We start from the raw sequence: 14,768 nt of genomic DNA, 5'->3' as shown, positions 1-14,768 counted from the left end.
ATGGATCCCTGGAAAGACATGCACAAGCTCCACATCCAATCAGGCTTTGTCCCTAGGGGCACCTGTCAATCTCCAGTTTTAGAGGAATAGAGTCTTAGCAGAAAGCAAAAATCTTTCTAGACTGGAGAGACAGAATGAACTTTAATGCAGCCAATGTGGCCATGACTGGACGGAAAAAAATCCCAAAGAAAAGTAAACATAGGGGGCGCCTGGGTGGCTCAGTGGGTTAAGCCGCTGCCTTCGGCTCGGGTCATGATCTCAGGGTCCTGGGATCGAGCCCCGCATCGGGCTCTCTGCTCCGCGGGAAGCCTGCTTCCCTCTTTCTCTCTCTGCCTGCCTCTCTGCCTACTTGTGATCCCTGTCTGTCAAATAAATAAATAAAAAAAAAAAGAAAGAAAACAAAAGTAAACATAGGAAAGTGAATGCAAATCTTCATGCAATCTCCTCTCCAAGGCACTTGCCAATCTCTATACTGTACAAAACAGAGATGTTGGTAGGAATGCGAGCTCATGCAGCCATTCTGGAAAACAGTATAGAGGTTCCTCAAAAAGTTGAAAATAGAACTGCCCTACAACCCAGCAACTGTACTACTGGGTATTTACCCAAAGATACAACTGTAATGATCTGATGTGGCACATGCACCCCAATGTTTATAGCAGCAATGTCCACAACAGTCAAACTATGGAAAGAGCCTAGATGTCTATCAACAGATGAGTAGATAAAGAAGACACACACACACTCTGGAATACTATGCAGCCATCAAAAAAAGAAATCTTGCCATTTGTAATGATGTGGACAGAACTATTATGCTAACCGAGATAAGTCAATCAGAGAAAAACAATTATCATATATCTCACTGATATGAGGAATCTGAGAAACAAGACGGAGAATCATTAGGGGGAAAGGAGGGAAAAATGAAACAAGATGAAATCAGAGAGGGAGATACAATCTCAGGAAACAAATTGAGGGTTGCTGGAGGGGAGGAGGGTGGGAGGGATGGGGTAGCTGGGTGATGGACATTTGGGAGGGTATATGCTATGGTGAGAAAATAAATAATAAATAAATAAATATAGTATCAAGATGGGTGGAAAAAAACAAAAACAAAAACAAAAAGAAATCCAAGGAACCAAACAAAAAGCTATTCCTAGGAAGCTAAGGAAGTAAGCAGAAATTTGAGCAGGTATGTAACACTCTAGATAGATAGTTCAGCTTAAGACTGGTCAAGGTGAAGAGGTTCTGTTCAACATCAACAACTGTCGTTTGAGGTCCCAAACAGCCATTCCTTAGATCAAAAAGAAAGCTAAAACTAAACAAAATCAGTGTTATAAGCCAACATTATAGAATAAAGCTTAACTCTCGTAAGAGGAAAACAGCATGACCCAGAGTAAAATATTCTGAATATGCAATGTTCACATCCAATCATGTAATAACATGAGGTATGCTTTAAAATAAAGGGCCAAGTAACTAAAAACCAAGAAAAAAGAACAACAACAGAAATAGAACGCAGGTGAATCACATATTGGTGTTGTCCTAAGAAGGCTATAAATCACTATGATAAATATGATCAAGTAAATAGAAGGAAACATGGAAAAAGAAAGCAGCGACCTGGAATCTTTAAAATAAGAGTAAAACAAATGATAGAAATACAGTAACTGAAATTAAAACTTGAAGAGACCAATTTAATAGCAGGATGGAGGAAAAAACAGGTGAGTAGAAAGTAAACACACTGAAGCCAAAAGTTAACAATAAAAACTGAAAATAACATCAGAAACATATGAGACAGTGAACAGATTCAATACTATATAACTGGAGTATGAGAGGATATGAGAGAAGAATGAATGACTAAAACAGAAGAAAACCTTTAATGTAGCCAGAAGAAGCAGTAAGAAGGAACTACTTGCTGTTCACCAAGTTAAAAAAAAAAAAAAAGAACCCAGACGATAATAACTTATATAAAGCATAAAAAATAGGAGCCAATCATAAAAATAGCTTTCAAATATCAAGGCAAAATAAAGGCATTTACAGACAAAAAAAAAAAAGGTGAAAGAATTTATCTTAACTAGACCTGCACTAAAAGGAACAGTAAAGGAAATTTATCAAACAGAAAGGATGTACGATGAATGAAAATGTACAAATGCCAGAAGGATACTGGAATACGTAAATAATGTAGGTAAATGTCTACAGTTCCAGTTTAGGGACACCTCAACAGGTTTAAGCTCTTGGTTTCAGCTCCGGTCATGATCTCCTGGGTTGTGAGACGGAGCCCTGCACTGGGCTCCACACTCAGCAGGGAGCCTGCTTAAAATTCTCTCCCTCTGCCCCTCCCCCCATGCTCTCTCTCTCTCAAATAAATAGATCTTTAAAAATACATATCAGTAGGGGTGCCTGTTGGTTAAGCAACTGCCTTTGGCTAGGGTCGTGATCCCACGGTCGTGGGATGGAGCCCTGTATCAGGTTCCCTGCTCAGCAGGAGGCCTCTGTCTCCCACTCTCACTCCCCCTGCTTGTGTTCCCTCTGTCACTGTCTCTCTGTCAAATAAATAAATAATATCTTAAAATATATATATATGTATGTATCAATAGATCCAGTTTAAAACAACAACAAAACTACCTGTAGGGTTATAAATATATGTAGAAATAAAAGCAAAAGCAATAATATAAAAAGCAGAAGGAAGATGATATAAACTGTAAGAGGTTTCCTGAACTGTTCTGATTGTAATAAAAGACTAAACCTTAATATCAACTGCTAAAAGAAGAAAATATTTTATAACCAAGGTATTAATAGAGGAGGAAAAGAAAATCTTGACAATTCCAAAAGAAACAGAAAAGGAGAAACATGAGAACAAAGAACGGATGTGACAAACCTCAAGACAGCAAACAAACTCAAGTATATGAGAAAATTAACAAGATGAAAAAACTCAAACATACACAAAATTACAGTGCATAAAGCCCACAGACCATACAGATAAAAATCCACTAGACACAGTCTAAATATTCCAATTAGAAGACAAATTAGATAGTCAAACTAGATTTAAAAACAAAAAATATCTATATGATGTTCATAGGCCAGAAACTTAAACGTAAGGACATAAACAATAGAAAGTAAAAGGATGGTAAAAGATATATTCTGCAAGCCCTAAATCAAAGTGAGTATAGCCATTTTAATATATCATGCATACTCATAAGAGAAGTATTACCAGGAAGAAAAAGGGACATTTCATAACTATAAAAAGATTAGTCCAATGTGAAGGTTTAACAATTATAAATATGAATGTAGTAATAAAGCTTCAAAAATGACTAAAAAAAGAAGGAGAAAATCTGAATAGTACTGTATCTGCTGAAGAAATGGAATCCATAATCTTAAAACTTCCTTAAAAGGGGAGTCCTGCGTGGCCGGATAGGTTTAATCGGCTGCCTTAGCATTATCCTAGGGTCCTGGGATAGAGCCCACATTGGGCTCCTTGCTCAATGGGGAGCCTGCTTCTTCCTCTCTGCCTGCTGTTCCCCCTGCTTGTACACTCTCTCTGACAAATAAATAATAAAATCTTAAAAAACAAAACAAAAACACTTCCTAAGAAAGAAAGCCCTATGCTCAAACAGATTCACTGGTGAATTCTACTAACCATGTAGGAAAAAATAATAAAATCCATCTTATATAAATTCTTCCAGAAAATATAAAAATAAAGTAAAATTTCCCAGTTGTTTTACGAAGAAAAATACCACACCTAAACAAGGACATTAGAAGAAGGAAAAAATATAGGCCAATACCACCTCTCATGAACTTAGCTACAAAAATCTTCCAAAAATTAACAAACTGAAGTCAGTTAATATTTAAAAACGACAAAACACACAGTGAACATGTGGTGTTTATTTCAGGAATGCAAACAAGGAATATAAAAAAATCCACAAAAAACCTACAGCAAGTATCATAAGTAACAGCAAAATACTGAGTACTTTTAACCTGAGTTCAAGAGGAAAACAAAGTTGTCCACTATCATTATTTCTAATCACTGCAATATTAACCAGTACAATAAGGCAAGAAAAAGAAAGATACAAGGATTGGAAAGGAAAAAATAAGAGTCATCATTTGCAATTAATGCTATGTATACAGAAACTCTAAAACAAATTTTAAAACAATTAGAATTAAAAGTGAATCCAGCAAGATCAACAGGTAAGAGTTTAGTATCCAAACCCACAACCAAAACCAAATACTCACAATTATTCAGCAAAAAAATATGAAAAAGAAAAATTTAGCTTACATTAATACTATCATAAAAAAATACCTTAGAATGGAACGAGAAAAGACCTCAAATAGCCAAAGGAATATTGAAAAAGAAAGCCAAAGTTGGTGGCATCACAATTCCAGACTTCAAGCTCTATTACAAAGCTGTCATCATCAAGACAGTATGGTACTGGCACAAAAACAGACACATAGATCAGTGGAACAGAACCGAGAGCCCAGAAATAGACCCTCAACTCTATGGTCAACTAATCTTCGACAAAGCAGGAAAGAATGTCCATTGGAAAAAAGACAGCCTCTTCAACAAATGCTGTTGGGAAAATTGGTCAGCCACATGCAGAAAAATGAAATTGGACCATTTGCTTACACCACACATGAAAAGAGACTCAAAATGAATGAAGGACCTCATCAAAATCCTTGAGGAGAACACAGGCAGCAACCTCTTTGACCTCAGCACAGCAACTTCTTCCTAGGAACATTGCAAAGTCAAGGGAAGCAAGGGCAAAAATGAACTATTGGGATTTCATCAAGATCAAAAGCTTTTGCACAGCAAAGGAAACAGTTAACAAAATCAAAAGACAACTGACAGAATGAGAGAAGATATTGGCAAACAACATATCAGATAAAGGGCTAGTATCCAAAATCTATAAAGAGCTTAGCAAACTCAATACCCAAAGAACAAATAATCCAATCAAGAAATGGGCAGAGGACATGAACAGACATTTCTGCAAAGAAGGCATCCAGATGGCCAACAGATACATGAAAAAATGCTCTACATCACTCGGAAATACAAATCAAAACCACAATGAGATACCACCTCACACCAGTCAGAATGGCTAAAATTAACAAGTCAGGAAATGACTGATGCCGGCAAGGATGCAGAGAAAGGAGAACCCTCCTACACTGTTGGTGGGAATGCAAGCTGGTGCAACCACTCTGGAAAACAGCATGGAGGGTCCTCAAAATGTTGAAAATAGAGCTACCCTATGACCCAGCAATTGCACTACTGGGTATTTACCCTGAAGATACAAACGTAGTGATCCAAAGGGGCACATGCACCTGAATGTTTATAGCAGCAATGTCCACAATAGGATGGAAAGAACCTAAATGTCCATCCACAGATGAATGGATAAAGAAGAGGTGGTATATATATACAATGGAATACTATGCAGCCATCAAAAGAAATGAAATCTTGCCATTCGTGACAACGTGGATGAAACTAGAGGGTATTATGCTTAGCAAAATAAGTCAATCAGAGAAAGACAACTATCATATGATCTCCCTGATATGAGGAAGTGGAGATGCAACGTGGGGGGCTTGAGGAGTAGGAAAAGAATAAAGAAACAAGATGGGTTCGGGAGGGAGACAAACCATAAGAGAGTCTTAATCTCGCGAACAAACTGAGGGTTGCTGGGGGGAAGCGGTGAGGGAGAAGGTGGTGGGGTTATGGACATTGCGGGGCGTGTGTGCTGTGATGAGTGCTGCAAAGTGTGTAAACCTGGTGATTCACAGACTTGTACCCCTGGGGCTAAAAATACATGTTTATAAAAAATTTTAAAAAAATACCTTTGAAAGAGCATAGCAAGCAATGTGCAAGGTCTCTACATAAAAAACTACAAAATACTGTTGAAATTAAGTTCCAAATAAATAAAGACTTAGAACAGTCAATGTTATTAAGATATCAATTCAGCCCAAAATAATCCAGCGTTTCAGTGCAATTACTACTAAAATTCTAGAGTGTTTTAAGGAAATGGACAAGCTGATTCTAAAATTCATATGAAAATGCAGAACATAAAACAGCCAACAGTCTTAAGGAAGAAAAACTGGAAGACTTATACCAACAGGTATTAACATTTACTATCAAGCTTCAGTCATTAAAATAGAAACGGGCAAGAATAGACAAACTAAAAAGAAAAAGGGAATGCGAAAACAGATCCACCCTTACCAGGTACCTGGTTTACAACAGAACTGTCACTAACCTAGACACCAGAGGATAATCTTTTAAATAAATCCTGCTAAAATGTACTTCATTATCCATAAAAATAAAAATGAATTATGACCTGACACTTAATTAAACATATAGAGGAATAAAACCTTTTAGAAGAAAACAAAGAATAGTATCTTCCAGAGAGCCCAAGAGCATTAACTATAAAACTGGATTCTACTAATTGGGAAGAGAGAAAAGGCAAACAGACAGACTTGGGGAAGAGACTGTCAAAACATATACCTGAAAGGAATCATATCCAGAACATCAAGAACTCCTATATAATGAGATAGATAATCCAATTTACAAATGAGCAAAAGACAAGGAGGATGTTCAAACAGCCAACAAACAAATGAAAGGTGCTTAATATCACTACTCATTAGGGAAATGAAAATTAAAACCACAATGACACTCACAAAAATAATACAGCAGAAAGTCTACAATTAAAAACTAAAAGCAAATGCTGATGAGAATATAGAGACTGGAGCTCTCAAACGTTGTTGGCAGGAATATAAACCGGTATAATCATTATGGAAAACTGGCAGTATGTAGTAAAGCTAAATAGTCATAAACCTATGACCCAGCAGTTCGTTCCACTCCTACATATATAATCTAAGAAAAATGAGTGCTTATGTCTGCCTATAAGAATGTTTGGGGCAGCTTTATCCAAAAGAGCAAAAATCTGAAAGCAACCTAGAAAACCACCAATAGAATGGAATAAATTATAGTCTATTCATTACATGATATATTATACAGCCTTTAAAAAAAAACCAACACAGATACATCTGACAAATAACATTAAGGAATGAGTAACTATGTATTTTTCCAACATATGATGCTCAAGAACAGGAAATACTGGTTTACAATAAGAAAAGGCAGAATAATGTTTACTACTGGTTGGAGACACATGGGAACTTGACTGGGATGAAGAAAATATCTTATTCAGGATAATGGGGTACTTGGTTGTATCTATCTCTAAAAATTATCAGGCTTTACTCTAAAAACCTGTATACTTTGTGATATGTATGTTGAAACTTAATACATAATTTTAAAAACATCGACAGCTCTAGGAAAATTACCTTGCTATTAAATAGTCCACTTTCAGTTTTAGCACCTTCTGCAGAATACTGGAGTCTTGGATGAGATATCGAAGAGCTCGCAGCCCTGCTGCCCGCACTTCTTTTGCTTCATTCAATAAAGCTAACCGCAAACTGCACAAAAACAAAGTTTTGCTTCCAAATACACATAAAATTATGGTACCAAATTCTTCCTCAGTTAAAAAAAGCAAAACTACTAGTGATTTTCTATGTATATAAATCATTCACTGTAAGCCATGGAACTTCACTAATACTGTTATAATATCTGTGGTGCCTTAGCATATTCTTACTCAAGAAAACATTATTTTGTTCTACCTTCTGTACTTTATTTTCTATAAAGAATGGGAAATTAAATAAATGAAAACACCTTTTTGAAGGTGTATCACATATGTCTCTATAATCCATTTCCCTCTGCCTACCTACTTCCATTCCTCTCAGTAAATCATTGGTTTAAATCAATTAATACTTTCTCACAGTAGGCACAGACAATATAAATTTTAATTCCCAAGCACACCAAAGAGATGGCTATGAAATTAGAAAATTATGTCTCTCTGTTGACAGACTTAAGAAAATAGTTTGGCATAAGCACAGTTTGTCTCAAGTGAGGTCTAGAGATAATCATACAGGTACTTCTTGTTCCAAGGAAAATTTAAGAACTTTTGTTCTGTGAATTTCATGTTTAATTTAGAAGTTTAAATTACAGAAATCCAGGTATTTCTCATCATTAGCTTTGATTCTTTAATTATAAAGCATCAGTAAGAACAATAGGATAGCCAAAAATATTGGCAATCTTGAATTTTTCTAATGTTCAAACAACTGTTTCTACAAAATCAAATACAATGTGTTATACTATCCTTTTAGTTTAAAATTACTAGAATTGAAATTACTAAAACCTAGAAGGGTGAGGGAGGGAATTAAACTATACTTACCAAATTATGATATCCTCATAGTTAAAACCCAGTTTTTCTTCACTATGACCAATATCACAAAGGAGCTGTCAGAAAAACAAAAGGATGTGAATATGTGTTAACTATTTTTATTTACATTACTTTTTAGACTGAAAAATGAGGCATTTTTCTTTAACAAAATTTTAGAAAATATATCTACTGTTCAAATACACATGTACCTATCACCTTACTGGTTTTCTATTTGACCTGCCAGTTTTAGATTTAACCATCCTTTTTGCTTTTATTTGAAGCAACCAATTACTTTTTATTATTCTATTTTCCCCCTCAATAAGTTTACTGTTTTAAATGGTTACCTTTGAGCTTACAACATGCACTATTAATTAATCACAGTCTAAAGAGAAACTATTACCAGGTCCTCAACAATGCTAGACCCTTGACACTTGAACTTCATTACATGCCTCACCTTTCCCCTTACTGATGTTTTTTCTTTCAAGCCCTGTAATACATTACTGTTATTTTTATTTTCAGTTAATATTTAGTCAGTATCAATTTACATTTACCCACAAATTCACCTTTTCCATTATTACTCATGTCAGTTGTATCTTTTTATTTTTTAAGATTTTGTTTATTTATTTATTTGACAGAGAGAGAGATCACAAGTAGGCAGAAATGCAGGCAAAGAGAGAGGGCGAAGCAGGCTTCTCGCTGAGCAGAGAGCCCAATGTGGGGCTCGATCCCAGGACCCTGAGATCATGACCTGAGCCGAAGGCTGAGGCTTAACGCACTGAGCTACCCAGGCACCCCATGTCAGTTGTATCTTAATGGGATATTCTTCCTTCTGTCTAGAGAATCCTCAGTTTCTTGTTGATTTGTTTTATCGGTGTTTTCATTTATTTAATTTTTAGCCAAGGTTGCTGGTAAACAGATTCTTTCGACTTTTGTTTGCCTGGAAATTTCCTTTTCTCTTTTCTTTTAAAAGGTTATCTTCCTGGATTTATAGATTTTTAGGTTAGCTGCTATTTTCTGAAAAGCTTCAAAATGGTTTCCATTGTCTCTGTTGAAAAGTCTTATTATCAGTCTTACTATTGGCTCCTTTGAAGGTCAGATCCTTTTTCTCAGACTCCTTTCAAGATTTTTTCCCCTTTATCTTTGGTTTTCAGCAATCTTACCATTCAGGTGTATTTTCTTATCTATCCTGCTTAGGAAAAACAAATTCCCGGATCTCTGGGTTGATATATTTTATTAATTTTTAGAAAATTCTGTACATTATCTCTTCAAAATTACTTCTGCCCAATTTCCTCTCTTCTCTCTTTCTGGTAATTCAAGTATCAGATCTTTTTGTGTATACTGCAAATCTCTAAAACCTCTTCTCTATTTACTCCCTTCTCTTTTATCTTAGTGCTCTGACTGGACATTTTCAATTTATCTGTCTTCCAGTACAGCTAATCTTGAGTTTTCATTTTAGATCTACTGTCTTTCCCTTCTTGCATTTTCATTTAACTACACAACTCCAGTAATTAAAAAAAAAAAAAAAGAAATCTTCTTTTTCACCTATGTTCTCCATGGATCCTCTATTTTCTTTACATATAAATCATATTTTAAATATTTAAAGTGCTTATTATCTAATGAATATGAATGATGTAGACCATCTCTGGATCTGTTTTTCCTTTTGCTGTAGTCATGTAGTCCTGCCTTTTGGTGGATTCTGTAAACTCTGTATATAAATACTTGCAGAGATTCCTGATGTTATCATTCTCCATTGAGGGTTTAACCTTCTCTTTGTTAGGTCACTGGACAATACTAAGTACAGACAAATTGCTGCTCTGGTAAGACTCAGTCTATCTCCCCTTTTTCCTTTTCTTCCTTGATCCCCATGTTTCAAATGAAAGCTCACTTGTTGTTGAAGGGATTAGGCCCAAGAGGATGGCATACCTAATTTTTGTCTTAAGAAAACACTACAAATACTTTCAAATATTTTACTTTCAAATATTTTTTGTTTAGATTTTTAAGTGAACCATCTCAGATAGTTTCAGGATTCAACAAATGTGTAAAGCCAACAATCTCCTTCTACTAGATCTCCCCTAGGTCTCCACCAAAAGGTCTGTGCTGTCTTTTTCCTTTTTTGTCTTTTAGTAACAGTACTCCTGGGCCTAAAGTCTGAGTCCTAGTTTTCTGCCCATACTCTACACTAGCCAGTATCTCTTGGCAAAAGTTGTCGGAGAAGTAAAGTTCACCTCTACAAGACTGTCCCTTCTCTGAAGCTCTGGCTCCTACATTTCTTGTCCACTGAGCAGTTTCCTGCTACCTTCTTTCTTGTTTTCATTAAGAACACTGATCTAATACTGGCACTACTTCCCTCCCACCTGGATGACTATATACCACTTTAGTCTGAGTTTTGAAAAATAAGTTATATAAGTTTCTCAAGTTCTTCAATGGGCCTAACTAAAATGGATGAAAGAGAAGACTGACCATTTAAGTAACATGCAGAAGGGATTCCAAATGCTATTATTCTTCAGTATGAAGTTATGAACATGTTAACGAGACAGAATAAACCAACCAAAGGGCTCTCACATTTGTCTGGGCAAAGAACAGACCCAAGAATATATTTCAAAGGGCACAATAGTGCAGGGTTTAAAAAAAAAAAAAAGCTAATCCTATCCTATTGGTAGGCTCCTTATAAAATGTCCTATCCAGTTTCTTCTTTAGAAGAAAAGAAAAAAGAAATGTTCCAAATATAATAGGTAAGGGGATCAGAACAGAGTAGCTCTCAGATACTACAATATTTCATAGCAGAAAAGGAAACTATACAAATGATCACTCTGTGTGGTAAGAAAATGCTGTGTAAATAAGCAAACAGGCAAAACAAGGTAAAAACTTTTGTTCACAGGTCTTTATACAAAATGGTAATACTGGTATACCTCTAAAATCCTCAAAGTTCTGAAATATGACAAAGAAGCTTTACACTAAACTTTCAAATGGCATAAAAAATTTTGTTATTTCTATTGCATTTTGTTGCACAATGTTTTAAGTACTTAAACATGGAGGATGAGGATTTTTTAGATATACAGATTTAAAATAAAACGTAAGATTTCCTAAGTTTTGAGACAAAAGAGGAAAGTTTATATATATCTAAAAAACCAATTGCATACCTAAAATTAAAAGTTTATTAACATATTAGTCAAAAATATTGTAAAATTATGATAAGCAAAGGTTACAGCCCAATATTAGTTTGCTGGGTCTGCTGTAACACATACCACAAACCAGGTAGCTGAAACGTAGAAATTTATTTTCTCATGATTCTGGAAGCTAGAACATCAACGTATTTTGACAGAGGTTCTTTGCTTTGGGGTCCTCTCTCCCAGGTTCTCTCAAGTCTTTACATGGTCATTTCTCTGTGTATATCTGTATACTAATCTCCTTTTCTTATCAGGACACCAGTCACATTGGATTAGGGATCGCCCAAATGACCTAATTTTACCTTCACTGCCTATGAAGAGCCTATCTCCCCATACAAACTGATACTGAGGCACTGCAGGTGAAGGCTTCAACAAATCAATTAGGGGGACACAATTCAGCCCCTAACGTTAGACCCTCACATAGCAAAGTAGGGCCTACAATGAGTAGGCACTTACAATGTGAAAGGCCCAAAGAAATTAGAGAGAGATTACTGAGAAGAGGACAAGAAAATGTACAAAGAGTTTAATGAAGAACAAAACTGATAAATAAACATGACATACTTCCTATGCCCTAAAATCTGAACCAAAAACAATGAAAAATATCATTGGAAATAAAGCTTACCAAAATGCCATAAATTGCTTTTTTAACATGATAATACCAAATAAGACAAAATATTGTCAGTGGGATTATAAACTGAAAACATTTTGTAAAAAAAACTGGAAAAATGCTCTAGGGTAGGGATCTACTTTTGGTGATTTATATTAACAAAATAATCTAAATATAGGGTGGGTTGTAACATTATTACAATGGTAAGGAACCGGAAGGAAAATGTTCAAAAGGAGCAAACGCCTGTAGCCATCAATATTATATAATATTTAAATTTATAATATAAATTTAAAAGGAGGAAAAACAGACATAACGTACTGGTAAGACAAAGAAAAAATTCTAAAAGATATATATATATTTTTTAAAGATAGATTTTTTAAGTCTAAACATCAAAATTTTGACACCAAAAATGAAAGTGTGGTCAAGGTGATTTATTTTCCTCTCTGTGCTTTTCTGTATTTTGGAAATGTTTATAATGAATCAGTATTATATAACCTGGGGACGGTTATCCATATATAAAATTCATGAATAGGAATGGAAGTAACATTTATTCACTACTAATCTTGCTAATCCTAGAAAATAATATTTTTAGAAATGAAGACAAATGAGTTTTAGACATAGTAGATAATATGACTTCTCAATGCCAAAAAGCTAGTAAGTGATAAAACCAGAAATCAGACCAAACTAGTCTGAGTCCAGAGTCCACTGTGAAAAATATTACTACAATTCTGTATTAGAATTATTTACACAGGGGCAAAGGGAGAGGGGAGATTTGATATAAAAAATAAATAACTGAACATTACCATCTTTATTTCATTTCTCCAGCCTCAAAAATGGTATTATTCTAAAGTCTGGAGAACTGCACCCTGGTTATATATGAGTAAGTGATATTATTTTTTCCAAAACAGTTAATTAAAACACACATAACAAAAACTGCCCATTTCAAAGGATCAGAACACACACAAAAACTATTAACTACTGACAGTATTAAACAAAATTTAGCATTTATTTGAGATTTCCAGGTATTTAAGATTACTAGCATTGTTATTATATGGTACATTACTTAAAAAAAAAAAAAAAGAACTGCTTATGATGCATCATGATCACTTAGACTTTGGACACATTCCAACTCAAATTTAATAGAAAAGTGAAGCTTATAATTTATTTGTATCAACATATAAAATATTGTGTTTTGGGATGCCTGGGTGGCTCAGTCGGTTAAGCGACCAACTCTTAATTTCAACTCAGGCTGTGATCTCAGGGTGGTGGGATAGAGCCCTGTATCCGGCTTCATGCTCTGGGTGGAGTCCACTTGAGATTCTCTCTCTCCTTCTCCCTCTGCCCCTCCCCCAAAATCTTTAAAAATAAATATATTGTGTTTTTAAAATGGGAAAAAATGTTACTTCTTGAAACAATGATTTACATATCAACTCAAGTTCTAAAAAGGCACTATTTCTGTTTTTTTATTACAGTAGCAATGCATGTTAATAAAACAAAATGCTCTGAAATCCTAGAAAGAAAGTAAATGAAGTCTTGTCCTGTCAAGGGTTGGTTTCTCCCCTAAATGTGTACTTGATTCTCATTTCTGTACTATCTTTTTCACATGTGCCAGATCCTTGTAGAAAACTGTAGACTCAGGGAAACATATAGTTTCTAAATTACCCACCCGCCTAGACACAAAATATAGGACTGCCCATGATTTAACATTTGTTAGAGTTAGCAGTTTTGATGAAAAGCTAAAAGAAACCCTCAAAGTTATTATTATGGTCTTCAAAACTCACATTTCGAAAAGTATTTTGAAAAGGGTGTAATTTCCCTCGTTAAAGCTTAGGAAATCTTCCATTCTACTTTAAATCTGTATGTATGTATAAAAAATCCTCAACCTCCATTTTGAAAAAGAAAAAACAATGCAAGAGAAACATTTCAACTGCAAGAAACACTTCTGAAAAAAATGCCCAGTCAGTTGGAAATGAAGATCACAAGTAACAACTAAAAAGATCAATTTATGACAAAACATAGCATGTTTGTCATAATTGCTGTCTATTGTCCAGGGATAGCAACAGATGTTAGGGCTATGTTTTCAGTGGTGGTTAATAATTATTGCTTTTAAGTTGTTTTAAGTTACTAAAATGTTAACACTGCCTGCCCTATCACATAAATGGGTTATATTGAGAACCAAATTATGGGTTACATTCAGAAGTCAGTAAAGACCTTTCAAAACGTTAGAATTAGCATCGTAACAGTCACTTAATATGTAAAATTATTAGATATCACATTTTCATTGGGTTTCTGTTGCTCCCATCCCATTTGTTTTTATGACTATCGGTCACAATGCCTAGCTAAACATGACCAAAATGATAGTTCATGTAGAAGATGGTTAAGAGAGGGCTACCCTCTGCTTTTATGATTAAAAACTGTAAGGACGATGTATCTTAGCTAAATGGAAAGTGTTTCAGAATGAAGCTAACTTAAAAAAAAAAAAAGAAAAAAAAGGCAAGTCAGCTAAGAAATGGAAAGATAAAATACAATTAACGGTTTTTCAACCCTGGGGGTGTTTTACCTGAAATTAGGACCCAACATATGTTTTTTTCTCATCATGAGAGCAAATAACTTCTTTTTACTTCAGTTCAGTTTAATTAAGTTTGTTGAATTTATTTTTTATAAGACTTTCTTATAAAAACTAAAATATGTAATAGGAGCAATCAACAATAGCATAATCTTAAAAAGGTAAGACAGAAGTCTAAACTACTTCTAGGT

The 14,768-nt window shown here is 34.8% G+C and overlaps 1 protein-coding gene and 1 long non-coding RNA gene across 7 annotated transcripts in view; one reads left to right on the top strand and one right to left on the bottom strand.

The window, feature by feature from the left end:
- Positions 1-14,768, bottom strand: part of RICTOR (RPTOR independent companion of MTOR complex 2) — a 136,012-nt gene that overhangs the window by 69,354 nt on the left and 51,890 nt on the right. For all 6 annotated transcript variants that reach the window (XM_082723410.1, XM_082723412.1, XM_082723411.1 and 3 more), the window contains 2 exons: positions 8,250-8,314; positions 7,303-7,434 (listed from right to left, as the gene is read on the bottom strand). In XM_082723410.1, coding sequence (XP_082579536.1) covers positions 7,303-7,434; positions 8,250-8,314 — 197 coding nt within the window. The remainder of the gene's footprint in view (positions 1-7,302; positions 7,435-8,249; positions 8,315-14,768) is intronic.
- Positions 1-14,768, top strand: part of LOC309861018 — a 78,163-nt gene that overhangs the window by 12,687 nt on the left and 50,708 nt on the right. The window lies entirely within an intron of this gene.

This window comes from Mustela nivalis (genome assembly GCF_964662115.1).
Source record: "Mustela nivalis genome assembly, chromosome: 3".
Classification (NCBI taxonomy): Eukaryota; Metazoa; Chordata; class Mammalia; order Carnivora; family Mustelidae; genus Mustela; species Mustela nivalis.
This window is presented reverse-complemented; position numbering and strand designations above follow the sequence as displayed.